This window comes from Gallinula chloropus (assembly GCF_964237585.1).
Source record: "Gallinula chloropus genome assembly, chromosome: 1".
Lineage (NCBI taxonomy): Eukaryota > Metazoa > Chordata > Aves > Gruiformes > Rallidae > Gallinula > Gallinula chloropus.
Genome location: NC_140085.1, coordinates 34,766,983 through 34,785,806, shown reverse-complemented (window position 1 = coordinate 34,785,806; position 18,824 = coordinate 34,766,983). Strand labels below are relative to the sequence as shown.

Sequence of the window (18,824 nt, the reverse complement as noted above, 5' to 3'; positions counted from 1 at the left end):
TCTTCCATAGTAGCTTGGACAATCAGACTGGTATATCTCGGATAATAATTTATGGTTTCTCAACGGTTACATAAAAGCCTCATACTCAAACATTTCTAATACACAAAACCAAAGGCATAAATCTGTTGATATTAGAGTGCAAAAATGAGAGAATTATTTTTGAATGAGAAATTTGTCTCTAGCCATGATACGTATATATTGAGTTTACTTTCCTAGAATACTGCACGTGTTTGCTGTGACCACACCATAACAACTCATAAACCCCTTGTGTCAACACTCCATCTTAAATTTATAGAAGAATTAAGTGCAATGTGATGATGAAAGAAACAAAATCCAAACTCAATGCATGTCTCACTCCTTGTTGAAGTCAAAGGTGATAGCGTGGAAGTGCCTTTAGAAGGCAGAACAATGCTTATGTGGTAACACATGCAGCTGGTTTGAGTGTGCAAGTGAGGAAAAGCCCTGAAAAGAGCACAGCAGGCTAGGGGAAGAAGGCTGGAGGAAGGGAGAATTAACTCATACCGTGGCTTGCAATGATAACGATTTACGAAGACACAAAAAGTAGTGGGTGGTCAACCTTTAGCTGTAACATTTAGTTATGAGGTGATCGGCTGGCCACCAGTGCAGAAAGCCAAGTCTTTTAAGATCTAACATTGTGAAGCAAACTGAAAACCCAGTGAAGAAAACCACTGACCTGCAGGAACTCAACTTCAGAGGACAAACTTAGTGGCTGCCTCTACCCTGAGCTTGTGACAGCCATAAGAATTGGGACTCATTGTCCCTCTTGGAGAAAATCCGCAGTCAGAGCTCCGCAGCTGAAACCAAAGCTACACACTGTCTCCTGGAGGTGTCAAGTGAAGACATCATTATTGCACCCATGCTTACAACATGATAGCTACTGCACTGTAAGGAAGTCAGTAAGTCTAACTTTCAGCAGTGCTCACCCCGGAGGTCTAAAGGCATTTCCACTAGTCTAAACCACTGCTGCAGAAAGAGGTGCTTTCACCTTTTCCTCCGCCACCACCAGCCTTTCATTCCTTCTCCTCACCCCTATGGTGACTACATTCAAGCAAAAGTACAAGGAACTGTATTAGGCAACTGCTCCAGCTACCACTAGCCAAGCTCCCCATCACAAGAAAAAAAAAAGGGAGTTGGAGGTAGCCAGGAGCAAGTTGTTGGGGATAAGCAGGAAAAAAGAAACTTCCAGACGTAGCACCAGAGGCATACTAAACCGTGCAGTGAAGAGACTACATGCTATTTTGCTGTTGGTTTAGGACAGGCCACATTCATTACAGATGTTCTTCCATCCACAATAAAAACAAACAGTTATTAAATGGAATGGATAACTTGCCTTAGTGGAGGGTGTGCTCTCAACTTTCTGAAGTGCACCTAAAGCTACACTTTCAGTATGAACTGAATTATAAAACAAACTCCTGCCGAAGAGTCTTTGAAGGAGGCATTCCAATTAATTGAGCTCCTGTTTGTTTTGTGTGCACATAATCAGCTTTTAAAGGCACCATCTATAAATCAATTCTACATCCGGTTGTAGGTCTGCTGAACTACCCGAATTAAATTCATGGGGTTTGTGAGTAAAAGGAGGACTGCAGGCTACAAAGAGCTTGAAAATTATAATAAGAATAGCTTATTTTGCTTCATTTTCCTATTCTAGTTGGGATCATTGTCACAAGCTTATATTCACATCGTGCCATTTCCCTATATTAACATTTTTGGCTAATATTTTTCTTAACTAGAGATTTCCCACAGCCTGTGAAGGGCAACAGCATCTGAGACTGTTTATAGTGTTCTTTTATTTAAGTAACCAACATGGGCTAAGCTGTTCCCAGCAAATGAGGCAGCATGCAAAGCCACTCCAAAAGCAGAATCTCCACAAGGTTGAAAGGGTACAGAGGGTTTTTAAGTGGAGCACAGCGCATTCAAATTCAGGAGCTGCATTCCTGTAATGAAAACTAAAAACAGAAAGAAGTAACACGAACTTTATTAGACCAAAACCCCGGTAGATGTGTTAGGCTTTAGACACTTCAGTGGGAAGGTTGATTGGTTTGCCTATTTTTTTCTATTTTTAATATACTTGACTCTTTATTTGAACTGATGCATAAGACACTGGCTGATAAAACATTTTGAGCTACTTTTCCTATAAATATGTTCATCGTTTCAGAGTGAAGAGTGACACAGGAGCAGCTATGGTTTTCCAGACCCACATGAACCCAACTTGGTTCCTCCAAGGCTATAGGAAGGAACTCTGCAGAATCTTGGGGGAAGGTGCTGCAGTCACCCCTCAAGTGTAAAAGAACACAAGATACAGGGTAACCACTGACCATGTAAGACTCCCACTGGGGCCATTCCCAAAGGGTGGGAGTGATCTGCAGGGCCCAGGAGCACTGCCCAATTCCCAAGTCTGGGTGAATTCTGGGACTACAATCTAATCATATGTCGGGATCCAAAAGGGTGCATCTAGACCTTTACGCACCCTGGATAAACCTGGTCTCGCCAGAACAAAGATCCATGAGCAAGGACTCAAGCAAATCTCCCAAGCCGAATGATCAGGAACTTGCGATACCCCACAGAATGTTAAAGGCGGATACCACACAAACTGCCTTTGCAGTTTAGGCACCACCACTGTGACCACCAGTTCTGTGTGCTTCCCTTCTTATTTCCATTAAAGAAATGCCTCAGCAAGGACGTATGCAGAAAGAACTGCAATGGATGGGAAGGAGAAAAGGAGGAGGGCAACATGCACTTCAGCTGAAACTAAACAATCACAACAAAACTGGACTTGAAGCCAAATCATTAAATCAAATAAAAACAAGGGGGAGGATGAATGTCACAGTTTGTTCTTGCAGCATTTGGGGAGGTTCCAATTGCCTTTCTTTGTAGCTTTTTCTATCCTGAATGTCAGCTGCAGCTTTGGCGTGTCATCCAGCAAGGGCTTTCCTGCAGCTCAAACTGCATGCACTCTCAGAAGCAACTACAAACTGAGACAGGAGACGACAAGGACCTGTCTCTGAACACATACTTTTTTTTTTCCTCACAATTATATTGACTGTTCATACTTACATCCCACAAAAATGTTAATCACTTCTGGCCAAAGCTGTGACTCACTCACAAGCTAAATACTTGTGTGTATGTACATACATACAGGTTGTTTTGGCACAGCTGAGAACACAAATCCACTGTGGGACAAGAGTGGGGAAAGGTGCTGAGAGCCTGGACACACATGCCTAAATACAGCTGTAATGCTTCTGACCTGAAATAACCAAACCATTATTAAGGACCTAACTTGCTTGTGTAATTAGGAGTAGTTTGTGCATTTGGATAAGTAATTAACAAGTATTGACACTCAAAGCACTGTTTGTAATGCTTTCTTCTCCATGGTCAAAGTCCCCAGGGAATTTTTTCTTGGTTTGTTAAACTTTCTTTTCTAACTTGTTTAAGTTAAAGGTAAATTAAAGATTGTCAAAATTAAAATTAAATATATTAAAATAGAAATTAAATAAAATAGAAGATAACCTTCTACCCAACATGATAGAATTGAATAATTGACCAGCAGCAAACCCTCAACTATTTCTGCCAGCTCCTGGTACCAACTTGGATGACTTTAGGAAAAAGTTTGCAAATCGAAGACTGTCTGGGGAAAACTACAGCTGTAATATATTATGCATTCACTGTAAATTGACTATAATACCACTGAAATCTGTCTAGAAGCATTCTGCAAAAGAGATGATACAATGCTAGTTTGAGAGTGATTATAGAAGTGGCTGTGTTAAGCCTCTGAGCTTAGATACTGGCTGTCTCAAGAAACCAAGGAAAGTCACATCAAGATGTATCTTTCTGTAATGCTAAGTTCACCTTCCCACTGCCTGACTATTAACTTCTGCTGAAAAAACAAACTTTGTGTTCCTGTGAATCTACAGAACAATCATTAGGGTGTTAGACACTTAAAATGCAACCAAACTCTTTCAAAACATGGCCAAACTCCTTAGAGATGTTCTTGAGACTGGGGCTACAAAACCATTCTTTCTGGCACACATGTACTTAGACCACGCTGCGTGGAATGGGGAAGGTGGACCTTTGCTTCCAGCCCAACCACCCATCACCCAAGCAGAATCCAACTGCTTTGGTGAAGCTGTCGAACAGTGCAGCTGCTCAGCATGATTCTCTGCCTGGAATATGGGTCCTTTCAGTGGTGGCTTGTCTCACTGTACCAGCAACACAATACAAACAGCCACACACAGCACCTCTGCTTCGTTAGTAGATCACATGGTAATAGATGCAGAGAGATCAAGTGGCAAGTTCATGCTATTAAAAACATTGGGACTGGGTATCACAGCTCTCAGTCTCAGGCTTACTTGCCCGAGCACAATGGTAGGACACTCAGGCATCATTCATCCTCCCTTTGGCTGCGGTCCCTCTGGCAAAGAAGGGATTTACATCGGGATTACAAGTGGAAACCGTGTGCTATAAGGCAAAGCAGCCCAGTTGCACTGCAACAAGTCAGGTTTGGAATTCCAAAAATGTGTAGGGTCCATAAGTGAGGGTTTCATGGCTCTCAGTAGGCAAAGGTAAAAAAGTAAAGAAGTAAGCAAACACACTAAAGGTTCTAGTGACTGCATCTACAACAGTATTTCTGACAAGTTTTAGAGCATTTTGCAAATTAAATGATAAGAAGCCTAATGGTAGGAAAAGCTGAACTTTAAATGTGCAGGGCTCCAGATTAGAAGTCTGTATTCTTGGCATGAGAGGCTGAAGCAGCTGATTTGCTTAACAAACACTACAGATCCTACCAGGCTAGATTGCTACCAAAACAGCTCCCACCAAACTGCCAAAGAAAATGCAAACATGTGCTCCCAAACATTTCTGAAAGGGATGTAAGAAATGTGAGCATCAACAGAGGGGAAAGCACTTCACCAAAGTACTATGAGGAATTTTTCAAAGCATACATGATACAGAAAACCACTGTTCCTTGCCCATGAGAACTGCTATCCCTTTCACCGTAACCATGTCATCATGCTAGATGCTCTCACCAGGAGAGAGGGTGCTGCTCAGTAGGGACCTATTACATGCTAATAAGGTGGCAAAGATAAAAGACAACTTCTATTCTTGTTACAGAAATTCCACTCCTAAGAAATCAAAATGTGTAGTGTATGGTATGCACTGCCCCAGGTATTTATTATTGGAATGCTTTCTGGTGATGTATAGGTTCTGGGCTATCAATTATAGGAAGCAATAGCTTTTCTGATTACAAGTTTTCCCTAGTCTATGTTTCAACACTATTCCCAATTCCTCTTTAAATCCTGAAAACTGTTTGTATTCGCTCCCTTGCAGGTAGTATCAAGTGCTGCTACTTACAATGACATTGTTTAGGTTTTTCAGGGCCAATGCCACTGTAAAACCTATTATGCTTGAACAAGGACACAGAGGCAGTGCAGGGTGGGATTTCTGCCTGCTTCTTTATTTCAAGACAGGTTCCAGCTACATTTCAAATGTTGCAGCTTTATTAATATATATATGTGTGCATATATATGTGCATACGTGTGTATATATATATATACATGTATATACACACTTTGTGGCTAAAGGGGTTTATACATATATATGTATATTATATACACATGTATATATATGTATAATATACATGTATATGTCTGTATAAACTGCTTTGTGGCTAAAGGGGTGAGCTGTGCATGTGTATATATACATGTACATATATATGCATGTGTATATATACACCCATGTATATACACACACACGCACACACACATATACACATGCACACATGTGTATATATACACATGCATATTTATGTCCATGTATATATACACACACATACACAGCTCACACCCCTTTAGCCACAAAGCCGCTTTCTAGAAGCTGCTTTGGGAACACCTTGAAACCTGTGGAGAAAATCAAGCCTGTCTTGTTTTCCTTGCTGCTGCCATCTGTGGCATATGCACCTAGTTATGCTTGGCTGCATACTGTCGTATGAGCACTTTGTGTCAAACTGACCTAACAACAAACAAAAATATCACACCAAGCAATGCTGTTAACACTGGGACACAGATTGAAGAGCACGAGAAAAATAATGCGTCGCCGTCCAGGCCTGGCGGTACTGTAATAAGGGCATGACACACATGAGAACTGCTAAAAGACTGAATTTATTTCCAGTCCCCAGTCGTCTAGCATGGGCAGGATTTAAAAAGTCACGCCAAGGGGGAGGACAGGAGGAGGAAGCGGTGTTGTCAGCTGTTTCCAAATGAATAAGCAGGCTACCTAAGGTAAACACAGCCTAATCAATTGAAAAAAAAAAATAATAAAGCACAAACTTAGCAGCAGTAATAAACAGCACAAGCAGGTTATGGGAGGTGTAGATCAAACTAGAATACTTGAATTACCCTCCTCCCAAAGACTTGTCACATTTTAGGCTTCTCAAATATATATTCCAGTGGTGAATTTGGTCATATGATGACAGACTGTAAAAGACCAGCAGCCACAGGGCAGCTCTGGATTAGAATCACTCTGGGTGTAGAAACTCCTGCTCCTTTGAGCAGCACACCAGATCTTTCCCTCACTTGGTTCTCCCTCACAGTTCTCACTGCAAGTTCTCACTCACATAGGTAAGACCTACTCACAGCCTCTGCTCAGTCATTTTCTCTCTCAAGCCCTTTTTTCCCTGTGGCCAACATGCTGCTCCTGAGCACCAACCACCTGTAGCATATGCATATGTTTCACAGAATTATTTTGGCTGGAAGGGACCTCTTGAGGTCATCTAGCCCAACTCCAACCATTTGTGGATGCCCTGGAGGGTTTAGTTTTTTCTTCATTAAGAAGCTGTTTCTCCCTCTTTGTAGTGGTTTGGATTTCTCATCCTGGTTTTCCTGCACCTCTGGTTTTCTGGGGTATAATTGGTATGTACCCACACTAGGGTTAATTGCTCACCAAACTTTAAGTCTTAAGGCTGATTTATTTTCATACAACACAATGGTGAGCTCAAGAAAGCATTAATATAAGATCCATCCTAATTTCCCAGATGACCATAATGATGTGGTGGTCTGCATGAAAGATGAGTTTCTGACACAAGAGAACAGTCAACAGTCACAAGCCTAGAGAGCTGCAGACAACCCAAAACTTCATCCCAACCACACAAACAACTAACTCAGCAAGTCAGGGGGACTGAGGCCACTGCTGGAAAAAAAAATTATATCTGAAGCATGCCAGACACATCCAACAACTCTGTTGCTAGCCACAGCTCTCTGGCTGAGCAAACAGCAGCAGATGGGAGGAGAAGGCAGGAGACTGAACCGTAAAGAGAATTTGTGTGCCAGCAGAAATGAGGAGGAAATGGAAGGAGGACCACACCTGAAGGGCGAGGAGGGACACCAAAGCCACCAGTCCTAACTAGCACCCTCAAAAGTATGTCTACTCACCTGACATCTGTTTTGATGCCAGGAAAATAAAAGTTTAGGATGATTTGTTAATAGGGAACATCACCAAGAAGGGATAGGAAGGAATACCATACACACAGCTCAGCTATAATCAAGGCAGAAAGACAGAAGGTACATGGAGAACTCAAGCTATAGTTACCAGAGGCCCCAAGGAAGCTGAGGAGGACAAGAGATCAGATTCTCCTGCAAGGAAAGTTCTTTTAAATTGGGTATTAACAGAGTCCATGCTTGTATGAATGTGCCTGCTAGCCCCGGTGAATCAACTACAGGTTTTAAACACACACATAATTTATAAGCTTGGATGAGTTAAAATTGTAAATAAGTGCACCAAAGAACAGTTTTGGGGAAAATGTAAAGGCACCAGTTTGGCTTTAATTGCCAAACTGATATCCCTTTGATATCCCTTTGTGTCTTTGAAAACTTTTCCCTATGCTAGAACAAAGCCACCATTGCCCCAGATTTCCAGAGCACAGAAAAGACTTACAGGGCAATCCACCCCGTCCTTAGCATATTGGCCAAATGTCACTGAATTACATCCCTGGATTTTTTATTTCATGCTATCTGTTACAAAATCAAAAGTCTGGAGAATTCCACCATCCCTTTTGGTAGCTATTGCACAATCTAAACTAGTTCACTGTAAAAATTCTCCTTTTATCTTAAATCCTCTCCATTTATAATACTGTTATGTTATTCTTACCTCTAGCTCTTTGGATACTAAATATTTCCTTCATTTTAAAACTCTAAAAAGCTTCCTATACTAATCACATGTCATACAAAACTTCTGTCATTGCTTGGACAGACTATACATACGCAAGATCTCTCAAAAGCTTTCTTAGTAAGCCAGTCCTCCTTACAATATAATCAGGTTTGATGTCTCTCTTCTCCCTGCAATTCATTGATATTTTTCTGAAATGGAGAAACCCGGACTGAATGCAATGACCCAGACACAATCCTGGTGGAAAAACAGCCACAGAATCACAGAATCCCAGGGGTTGGAAGGGACCTCCAGAGATCATCGAGCCCAACACCTCTGCCAAAGCAGGTTCCCCAGAACAGGTCACACAGATAGGCATCCAGATAGGTCTTGAATATCTCCAGAGAAGGAGACTCCATCACCTCCCTGGGCAGCCTGTCCCAGGGCTCTGTCACCCTCACTGTGTAAAAGTTCTTCTGCATGTTGGTGTGGAACTTCCTGTGCTCCAACTTGCAGCCATTGCCCCTTGTCCTGTCCCCACAGACCACTGAAAAGGGGGTGGCCATTTCCCTCTGTGCCCCACACTTCAGATATTTATAAACATTAATAAGATCCCCCCTTAGTCTTCTTTTCTCAAGGCTGAACAGCCCCAGTTCCTTCAGCCTTTCCTCATAAAGGAGATGCTCCAGGCCCTTAATCATTTTTGTGGTCCTCCACTGGACTCTTTCCAAGAGATCCCTGCCTTTTTTATACCAGGGAGCCCAGAATTGGATTCAATAATCTAGGTGGGGGCCTGACCCAGAGTAGAGGGGGAGGATCACCTCCTTTAGTTTTCAAGTTCAGAGTACACAAGGTTTTCCTCAAGTCCACCCTGCTCCTTGAACGGGTGCTGAGCAAATCTGGGGACCGTTTCAAGTTCAAGGGATATCAGCCACTTTTACAGGAAATTTTAAGAGTGCCTTTGGAACAGCCATGCCAAATACACACACGCATGCTTGAGGAGCTATTAAAACACAGGTGATTGTCCTCAAACCCCCCAAAGCTCCTTTGGAACCCTTCTGGGTCATTACACAGCTGTATTTAGAGACTGCCAGACTTCCAGCCATGCAGTCAAGGCTGGCACACATCTTCTCTCGATAGCATAAACAGTATGGATGTTACCACTGTCTAATTATACTTAAATAAGCATTTATGCTGGGGAAACCATATAAACGTTTCTCTGTCTAACAGAGAGAACAATTCTACAACTGGAGATCTTTTTCATATTATACTCCCTCTATGTTTTCTGAGAGGGAAATTGCCACTCAAATTCCACTAAAAGATTTCTCAGTTATGGATCGCCAGCAAGATTGATTGTAATAGCTCCTTTGGAAACATTACAGGCTATCGTAGCAATGTTGTTGCTGCTGCAAATATGTTAATTTTCTAAAACCCTTTTGAACACTGTCTTCAGAAGTGTCTCTTAGCCTGCTCATCCCTTAAGACCATGCCCATCGCTTTAGCACCTTGCAAGAGCACAGAGCCAGAATGGAGTCTCCCAGGATGGTTCAACAAAGTCAGTTTTCTAAACTTGTGGTTCTCTCTGACATCATCAGGGTCACACACCGCAAAGAAAAAGCATGCACCCTAAATAAAAAGCAAATAAAATATTGTTTAACATAACAAATATTCGGAAACTTCTGCTGTAAAATTCTTTCATGTTGAAAAGGGCTACAGAGGTTTTTTTCCACCCAAAAGTGGTTGGCGGGGTGGGGGGTGGGAAGAAGAGAAAAAATATTACTCTCTAAATAGGACCATAAATAAAATAACATTTGCTACAAGTTTGGTTTAAGTTTTTCAAGTTCATTAACAGCTACCTGAAGTAGCTGAGTGAATATTCATAATGGGTATATCATGGGAAACATGACCAGGCAAAAAAAAAATATTAAGAACTAAAACACCCTTTCTTATCGTATTTCCTCTCAGTTTTTCCTGAGAAGAAATCTTGTGGCCAACACCAGGATGGGAAAAAAAAATATAAGTTCTTAAACATTGAGACAAAATGTAGAGGAATTCAGCCAAAGAAGATAGACAGAAAAAAATTCAGTGACAAATAATTTTTCACCCCTTCTTCAGCTGTCCCTTAGCAGTGACTGCAGGAGAACAGAGCTGCTATGTGGACCTGCACTTTGGCACATAACCAAACAGGACAAAATATACAGACCTGAAGAGTCACTACATGGAAGTACAGTTTCCTGTGACAGCTATATATAATCTCCTGCTCTTATCCACTGGTTTTAAATAACTTAGGAGCTCAGTTCTGTACCTCCCTTAAGACTCAGTGAAAGCAGTGAAGTTAACCACTCCTGAAGTTATTTTTCCAAGCCAGCACCTATATGCCCTGGAGGATACAGACTAGAAGAACATAAGGAGGAGTGGGAAAAGAGTAGAAGACCTTTGTCCCACATCTTATAAACAAACAGGAGAGGCAAAAACAGACATTGTGACTGATCTAGATGAAGAGATGTATAGGAAAATGCTGCTGTCCTCTGTGAAACCTCACTGGAGAATGAGCCGTGCTGCAGTGGGGGGAGAAACCATAAAAAAACCATTAACCTAGCTAGTCTTAGCCACGCTTCGTGACCACAGAACTATGTCACAGCAAAAGCAATTACATAAGGGTAGCAAGACCTCATTTTCCCACGTCACTACCCCTTGTTAATGCAGTCCTCCCCCAGCAATATGGAAAGATGCGCTTGACAGCTACTCAGACAAGCCACCGTCCCCCCACCCCCCCTCAGGGCACACGTGCTGCAGCGTGCTGGGTTCTCTCTGGCACACAGGACAGAAGCTGCCCTGCTGTCAACATCACATCTTTAACTTCAGCAGAGCCCACTGCCCCCTGCCACACTGCCAGGTAAGACTGCGTGGTGAGCAGTTGCTCCTGATGGGAATGTTGACATGGAGAGAGACTTCCTTGACCTCCACTCCTCCAACCATCTTGCCCCTTCTCACAGCACCAACATCACCACACTGACAACATCTTCCATACACACCCCAAAGCTCCACATCATACTCATCTCCAGGTTTCCAACAAATACAGCCAGGTTGAGCCCTGGGAGAACCCCGGCGTCAGCAAGGGTTTTGTGCTTGCAATGTTTTAGAAGAGGCCTCATTGTAAAGGTAGGAACAAGCAAACGCAATTCTGACAGTTGTTAATCAGTTTGAATTGTTTGGGCAATACTGAATGTAAAGCATCTGAATTAACCTGGACAACCACTCATTTAAAAAGTAATAAAAAGTAGAGAATCAGCATTGTCACAGTAGAAAACAGATCCCCAAAGGCTTCAATTTATTGGAGATATTAGATGCAACCTGGCTGTGAAAACCACTGGGTCAAGCCCACAAGAACACAATAAAATATGATATTCCTCTAAAAGGAGTCACACTTTTGCTGACTAATAAATGCAGGCACTAATTCACTCCAAAGGTTGAAGCAGCAGAGTTTGGAGATATCAACTGTCCCAACCAAGCCCAGCAAAGCTGTGGAAGTCATGCTGCTTGGCACCATCTCCCAAGGGGATCCAGGCAGGTAGAGTACAGTGCCTACAGCAACAAAGAGGGATGATTTCTCTCCCTGTGCTGTAGCTTCTTCCAGAATCTACACTCTTCAGAATTTAACAGACTGAAAGGTGGCATGATCTCCTATCAAGACACACTGCAAGAGATGCAAGTACAAAAAAAAAGCCCCCTCAAAACCCAAAGCCTATGGAGAGAATACTTAATCTCTGCTTATTTCCTTTACCTCCCCCCTAAAAGCTCATTTTGGGGGGAAGGAAAAAGAGAAAATTTTGCATAAAATACCTTTATTTGCCATGAACAATGACATGATTTTTAGAGCCACACTTAAAACAACTTCACTGCTGTACACTTACAGCTTTGTGATGTTTTATATGCCCAATGCACACTCTCAGCAACATTATTTATCTGAAACTTTCAGTGTCAGGACAGTTGCAATCCCCAAATGCTACAGGCCAAGTTTTCTGTCATTCCTTAACATTACCTTGTATCAACTATGCACTAATGACTACATACAGGGATTACAAGCTTTTCTTCTCTGGGAACTGGAGTTTCCTTGGTATTTGCCATTTATTAGATCCCCTCCACTTTCAATTTCTCAGTCCTACCCTCTGCTGCAACATCACAAGCATCAATCACAAGCCCACAATATTATGTTTTTCTTCCCATAACTTTCCCCTTCTATTTTACAGATAAACCAGCTAGTCAGCAAGCAACACAGCCTCCAGTAGTAGGTATATTCACAATCATCTATCAGCATGTGGTTATACAGTGGGTAAAGGCATCCTAGTTCTCCATGCATGGTAACTCAGCAAGGTTTGGGATGAGAACTAGATGCAGGATTCTCACATGCTACCTCCTTTTTTTGGGCAGGCTCTTCAAGCAGCAAAAGCTCCTCAAACACCTCCTCTTGCCACCATTGCTAGCAGGAGGAGGAGGATGCTAAATATTCAGCTCTTATGGAGCAAGAGCATCTCTTTCAACATCGAGCCCGGCTCCCCAGCAGCAACACTCACAACCCTGGCATTGCCATACCACAGTGGTTACTGTCTGCATGGGTACAGAGGTGACTTTGAGACATACCAGAGGCGGAAGGGAATGGGAGCAACAGGGGGCAAGCATAGGCTGTTCTTCTGGATGCACCAAAATCTGGATTTCTCTGGCTACTGCATTATCATAGAGTAAATGGCTTATGCCAGGTATTTCTAATATTAAAACCCACTCCAATACTTACTGAAATTAAACTCAATTAATTCAGTCTGTCTGAAAACAAAAGGGTGAGGGGTTTTCTTTGTGTCTCTGAAAAATTCTGGAAATTTTTATTATCTACAGATGATCTCTATGCTGGAGGTCCAACATTTAGAGGATTCAGTGATTCTGAGGGAAGCCAGCTTGCTTCCAAGACACACACACAAAAAAAGGCTGCAGATAGGTATTCACTCTGCAGTCAGCCATGCCAGTTGGCAACATTAGCATCCTCTCCCCCAGCTGTCTGTTAACACTCCTCAGGGAGAGGAGTACAGCTGGAGAAAGGAGATTTTACGGGACTCTCTAATCCATGTCACTGCAGTCAGCCAGGTTCGCTCCTGAAGCTGGCTGACTTCACCATCAGCAGACATGGGAACAACATTCCGATCTCTTGCTTTGGAAGAGTTGTGGGGACAGTAACCTCTAGCTCATGGTCAGTGACAAGCAGCTGAGAACAGTAATATTTTGAGCAGGCTCAGCTGGAACCTGGAGAAAGCATCTGTCCATAGCTTCAGTGACAGGTGGCAAAGAAAAAAGTGTGTGTGAAGTGCATAGGCAATGTAAATCCCATTGCTACAAAAGAAAGTTTACTCACACCTAGTCTTAAAGCTTTCTTTTCAGCTCCTTTATTTAGTAAAGTCCAGAGATGATGTCACAGGCCAAAACCAGTGACCTTTCCAAAAGAGTATATCATATATATAGTAATATTGTCTTGCTAGCACTTTAAAATAATGGGCTAAAGGTCCAATTACACAGCAATAAGTAACAAATCATTTACACCAAGAGACCTATTTTAGTTATTTGGGGGTTTTTCTGCCAGCAGTTTGTGCTCACAAGCCCAAATTGAAAGCACAGTAGTGCTGAGTCCTTCCATGCATCCCACTGACAGATTATATCATTTTTCTGGTGATTTATAGCCCATTTTGTTCCCCATCAGAATATACCATATCTTGCCTCTAGAACTGTCCCTCTTCATCAGAAATACCTAATTATTTATAACCATATTAAGAGTTGCATATCCTAACAGGCAGAGGAAAAGCTTATCCTCTGAATGAGTTCCAAGTTCTGCATTCAGCTACACAAGCTCCCACATTTTCATGACTATTGTGTCCTTTTTATCATTTCTTTAAAGACACGTTCCTGGACTGGTAGCTCTCTGTCTGCACTCTGCTGTCCACCTTTTAGCCTCCTCTTTGAGGAGTATATACACCTTTTGATGGGCATATGCTTTCCTCTACACATCACCCAGCTTTCATTTTGATGCCTCTTGTCACTTGATTTACAGTGAATCTTCCACCACTCTCCACTGCTGCAGGAGGCACCACAAACACTCTTTGGACAAAGAGTCTGATGCACAGTATTTGCTCTCAACAAGACGTAAGATCCAGAAAGACTATCACAGTATTATATCTGTAAAATATATTTATTTTAATGTTAAATATTAGGACCTCCCTCTAAAGGAAGCAGGGAGGCTGACAAAAAGTTACTGCCTAGAGGAGCGCCACAGGAGGCCAAGTTATTCTTGCAGCCCTTTAGATCCTCACATCTCAGAGCATCATCTCCTATAGCAAGTTGAAATACCTGGCTTCATCAGGACCTTGCACATGCCTGATGTTAAGTCTCCTGAGCAGAGACAAGTCAGATTATGTCTGACCCATACCAAACCCTCAGCATCCTCCTTGGCTGAGGTTTTGCCCACCTTTCCAAATTTCCCTGCAGTTCCATAGGCAACAAGTGCTCTCACAGCAATACGATCATCATATTTGCATTGGAAAATGGCTACAGTGACTTTCGCCCCCACCAATCTTCCCAAATTGTATTAATACAGTATATTTGCAAAGAAAAAAGTTGAGAGAATGACAATTGGTATTCCTCCAAAAGCCTTCTTCAGCTACACTCATTACACTTCAGTCCACAAACCTGATTTGGGCACTTTGGACACTAAACCTTCTGTTGTACAAAGGTTCTGAAAATGTCACTGACTTAGATAAACAGCCACCAACAGCAATCTACAACGGTGTAGATACTCATGACTTCTGTTCTGCTGCTTTGACCAGAAGAGGAATAATTTTCCTCTCAACATATTTTGACACAATAATATCTGCTGTTGGCTAGGAAGTGCTGGCAGATGTTCACATACAGCAACACTAACATTTTGGAAGACTTCCTCCTGTTTTCTGTTCATAATTGTATCTTCCCTTAAGCTATGCTGGAACATCTTACAATTACTTTGCAAATCACATTTCCAGAAAGAAAAGTCCCTGCAGCTAACTAGAGCCAGACTACAGTGGCATTCAGGTGCTACCATCCACCACAACCAAGGAGCATCAGGCACCTTAAAAACCTGAGAATTCCAAAGCACCTAGTCCTGCTGAAATCGGTGGGAAGGGTTCTGTTTCCCAAGTATGATGCTTTCCGTAGGATTCATACAGCGACAGAGCAGATTGGAACACAAAACGGCAAATTTCAAATGGTTATAATTATTTCTAAATCAGGAACTGTGTAAGGAGTAATCTAAATGCTCTTGAGTGAACTATAACAGACTAAAGCTACCTTCAGAGAATGACTGCTTACTGTGTTATATGGCCTAGAAATAGAAGTACCTTTGAAAATCAATTACGTAAAGAAGAATTTGTCAGAACAGCCAATTAGATGCTAAAACCCTTGTATTGAAAAATTGATACTACATCTAATTAAACAGTCAAAACTGACTTTTTTAACCTAGAAACAGAAGGAAAAAGACTATTCCGCTTTAGCTGTATGCACAATTTTCCCATCATATACCCTTAATTGTCTGTTACCTGTTGGCAGTTCAACCTGCCACTTTCATAACTTCTTTCTGAAATAAAGAGCAGCGTTTGGGGTTCCTGTATGTTTTATGCATATGTAAAGCAAGGCTTTACACCAGCTGAGAGTGTGGTCTATCAAAAAGGCAACATACTAAAATGTCATAAATATGTATATGGTACAAGAAAAGATTCAATATCTGAAGAAACCAAAAGGCAAAGGATCGCAAGTTAAAGCTTCCACGGTAAGTTCACAGATCATTTAAAGTAATTTGTGGCCTCTTCATGCAATGATTTCTGTCTAGAGCTAAGGCTTTAGCTGGAATAAGGGAAAAACACGCGGGCATAATGAAAATTTAAAGTCGGCACGTACAGATATTTGAAATTCACACACAGCAAATACATACATCAAGAGGCATACGTTGCAGCAATGTTCCTACAGCGTGAGCTCTAAGAGCAGAACAAAAATGACTAAGTGGACCCAGTGGTCTGATCAAGGAAGGAAATGTCTATTTCTAAGAGCAAGTTCGAAATGAGAATCGTCTGCTTAGTAAGGACCCTATTTACTATAAGGAAATCAGCAGTCATCTTATGCAGTAGCAGGAAAAATATCTCCAGCCCTGCAGGGAGCTGAAAACTTCCCAAGGGATGCTGAGTGACTTCAGCCACCATTTAGACCCAAGTGTTTTCATCCTTGTTATTCCCCCAGTTCTTCCCAACAGACCAAGAAGATCTGGGTGAACACATAAAACTCCTGTCTCCTTTCGTTATGACTAAACTGCTAACCCATTTGGGAACTGTATACACTCGTAATTACAAAGAAAGAAGAAACAGCTTCAATAATTCTTTAGTATCCCAGTATTCTCTTTTTTTGTGGCAACAGTGGGAAAATATACGATAAAAAGTCTTATCCTTACAAACCTCAAATCTTTTTAGGGCTGAAGGATTTCTGACTTCCCCCCTCACCGCAACCCATTAACAGAGCCCCAACTCAGAACCCTGACTTGGAAATGACAGCTATTTTAGGACACAAACCCCACAGCCACACGGACGTGGTGAGGGGTCAAAGCGTTTGCCCCCTTCACCGAGGGCTCTGCTCTGCAGCCACAAGCCCATCACAGATGTTTAAAGCCAGCGTGTGTCTCCGAAGGCAGAAGCCCATATGCGCCTCCACATTAATGTCCATAGTGACACACGCTGGCTGTACCGGGGAAGGACAACGCTAGAGACATCACCTTTAAAAGGGGAAAAAAAAAATAAAAAAAAGCCTTTGGCAACTATTAGCTTCTGATAAATTATCTCATTAATGCAAACATGAAAAAGAAATTCCCTCTCCAGATCTTATCTCCCTTGAATTATAACTCCTCTGTCCGGGTAACGCAGCCTCTCGCCTGTTGCGCTAGAAAGGCTTTCAGATCCGAGCTGCAACTCCTGGCACGGCACAAGAAGCCAGCAATCAAGTCCCCCCTGTTTTAAAACTACAGGCTGATGCGGAGATTCGCTCTTGCTTCACCAGATGTTGAGCCATATTTCTTGCTCTTGTTTAGTCATGTTTCCAAGGAGCATTTCATCAGAGAGTCTCTTTCAAAGAGACTTGCTTCTAAAGGTCATTTTTAGGCTCTTTTTTTTTTAAATAAAGATAGGGGATTTTTTTTTCTAAAAGTGTTCTTGACTCCAGCTTCATTTAACACATCAGCACGTTATTAAAGTGTAATTCAAAAATACACTGATAATGAGCCAGTGTAGGCGATGTAACCTCTGCGAAGAAATTCAGCTAGCCATTGTGAGTTATTTTACAGCCCTTTATGAGTTACAATGTAAGGAAGTTTAGTTATTTTTTAATAAACCTCCTAAGTGTATTTTTGAAATACAAACCAAGATTACTATTTCATTTCTATTCCCAGTACGAAACAAAACCCAACCACGAGCACTAGAAGAGACTAAAACTCCTTCTTTGTTTCTCACGAGAGGTAGGACATAGAAGCTCACAAGGGCCACTCTCCCTTGATTAAAAAAAAAAGGGGGGTGGAGGGGGGTCGTCTTAATAGCAGCCATCTGCCTCTCCGCTCCGGGGCACTTCATTTCGGCATTTTGCTCGAAACTTTCAGCGAGCATTTCTTTAGCTGGAATTGGGGTATGTTTAACGTCTCCCAAGTAAAGCAGAAGAGTGGGTGGTGCTATTATTCATCACTGCACCCCACGACTTACAAAATAAGCCATCTGCCATCCCCGTTCATGCTGTACCTTAATTAAGCGTCTACCAGTCAAAAGAAAAAAAAAAGGGGGGGGGGAGAGAAAGGAGAAGGAAAAGAAAAAAAGGGGGGGGCGGGGGGAGCAGAAGAGTGGAAGAAAAGCGGCGGTAAGGGAAAGGACCCCGAGCGGCTCAGGAGCACGCTACCCCCTCGCTCTTGGGGACGGGCGAGCCCCCCGTGCGCGGCGCAGGGACCCGGCCGCGGCGGCCGAAGTTGCGCGGAGCCGGGCGGGCTGGGGACACGGTACCTGGGAAGAGGAAGGCTTTGCTCCCGTTGTGCAGCCCCGGCACCTGGCGCACGCCCTCCGCGGAACCTCCCAGCTGTAGCTCGGACAGCACGTCGATCTGCAGCGAGGGGTCCACGCCAAAGCCTGCAACTGATCCAGAAAGTGCCTTTACCCCCACCCGTCGACACTGCAACTTTCCGAGCATCCCCTGCCCTCACCACCACCTCTGCCGCGCCCCGCACCTGCGGCCGCCCGGAGACCAGGGCATCGCCGCCGCGAAGCTCCCCTGGACCCGCTCCCGGCTGCCCGGCCGGCGGGTCCGGCATCCGCCTACCTGGCCCCAGACAGAGGAGAAGGCAGAGCGTGCTCAAGCGGATGCCCGACTCCATGGTACACCGATGCGCTCAGTCCATAGTCCCCCTCCTCCGGCTGCTGCGGGTGAAAAACCTCCGGGGCAGAGGCTGGGTCCCTCCCTGCCTCTCACCGGGAGGAGCGGACCCCCCGCCGCCCCGCAGCGCGCATCACGGCGGGAGCCGCGTCGCCCCGCCGCCGGCCGGAGCACACAAAGGCGAGGGCGGGGGGGCGGGCGGGCAGCGGAGC

The 18,824-nt window shown here is 43.2% G+C and overlaps 1 protein-coding gene across 1 annotated transcript in view; it reads right to left on the bottom strand.

Moving 5' to 3' along the window:
- Positions 1 to 18,613, bottom strand: part of NELL2 (neural EGFL like 2) — a gene marked incomplete at both ends in the record, with an annotated part of 153,865 nt that extends 135,252 nt beyond the window's left edge. The window contains 2 exons of the mRNA XM_084262534.1: positions 18,246 to 18,374; positions 18,559 to 18,613. Coding sequence (XP_084118660.1) covers positions 18,246 to 18,374; positions 18,559 to 18,613 — 184 coding nt within the window. The remainder of the gene's footprint in view (positions 1 to 18,245; positions 18,375 to 18,558) is intronic.
- Positions 18,614 to 18,824: the final 211 nt, after the last annotated feature.